We start from the raw sequence: 544 nt of genomic DNA, 5'->3' as shown, positions 1-544 counted from the left end.
CCGGCGCCTCACGGCCCGGCCAGCGGGGTGCGGGCCGTACCGCCGCTCCCTGCGCAGCTGGGCGCGGGGGGCTGTGGGTGACGCAGTCCCTGCGCCGCCGCGGGTCCCAGCGGTGCCTCGGTCACCGGCTGCGCCGGGGCCTTCGCAAGGCGCTGTGGGTGTCGTAGGAACGGGCGCCCGAGCCAATGGCAGCCGCCGTCTCGGAAGGGCGCTCTCGCGTAGCCGGCGCTCGCTGGGGCACGCGCTTTCCTTTTGCGATGCGGTTGGCTAACAGGAGGGCGTGACCGACGAGCCATACCTCCCCCGAGCCAATCGGAGCGGGCCATGTAGAGCAAGCCGTTCGGGGGAGGGCTGCGTGTGCTGCCGCCAGCAGTCGGTAGTTGGTCGTCAGCGCGGCCGGCGGATTGGTGGCGGCGGTGGGCGGGGCGAGGAAGCCGGAGTCGGGGCCCCTCGGCGGCGGCGGCGGCCCCTCAGGAGCCCGGCGGGATGGGGCGGCGGGCGCGCCTCGGGCTGGTGCTGTGCCTCGCGGCGCTGTGGGCCGGAG

The 544-nt window shown here is 76.1% G+C and overlaps 1 protein-coding gene across 1 annotated transcript in view; it reads left to right on the top strand.

Moving 5' to 3' along the window:
• Nucleotides 1-463: 463 nt before the first annotated feature.
• The window catches only part of SEL1L (sel-1 suppressor of lin-12-like (C. elegans)), a 34,786-nt gene continuing 34,705 nt past the window's right edge, over nt 464-544 (top strand). Inside the window, exon 1 of the mRNA XM_010584009.1 lies at nt 464-537. Coding sequence (XP_010582311.1) covers nt 487-537 — 51 coding nt within the window. The 5' untranslated portion in view covers nt 464-486. The remainder of the gene's footprint in view (nt 538-544) is intronic.

Source organism: Haliaeetus leucocephalus, unplaced genomic scaffold (assembly GCF_000737465.1).
Source record: "Haliaeetus leucocephalus isolate CR32 unplaced genomic scaffold, Haliaeetus_leucocephalus-4.0 Scaffold932, whole genome shotgun sequence".
NCBI classification, from domain to species: domain Eukaryota; kingdom Metazoa; phylum Chordata; class Aves; order Accipitriformes; family Accipitridae; genus Haliaeetus; species Haliaeetus leucocephalus.
Note: the sequence above shows the minus strand (reverse complement) of the source record. Positions and strands in the feature narration are given on the sequence as shown.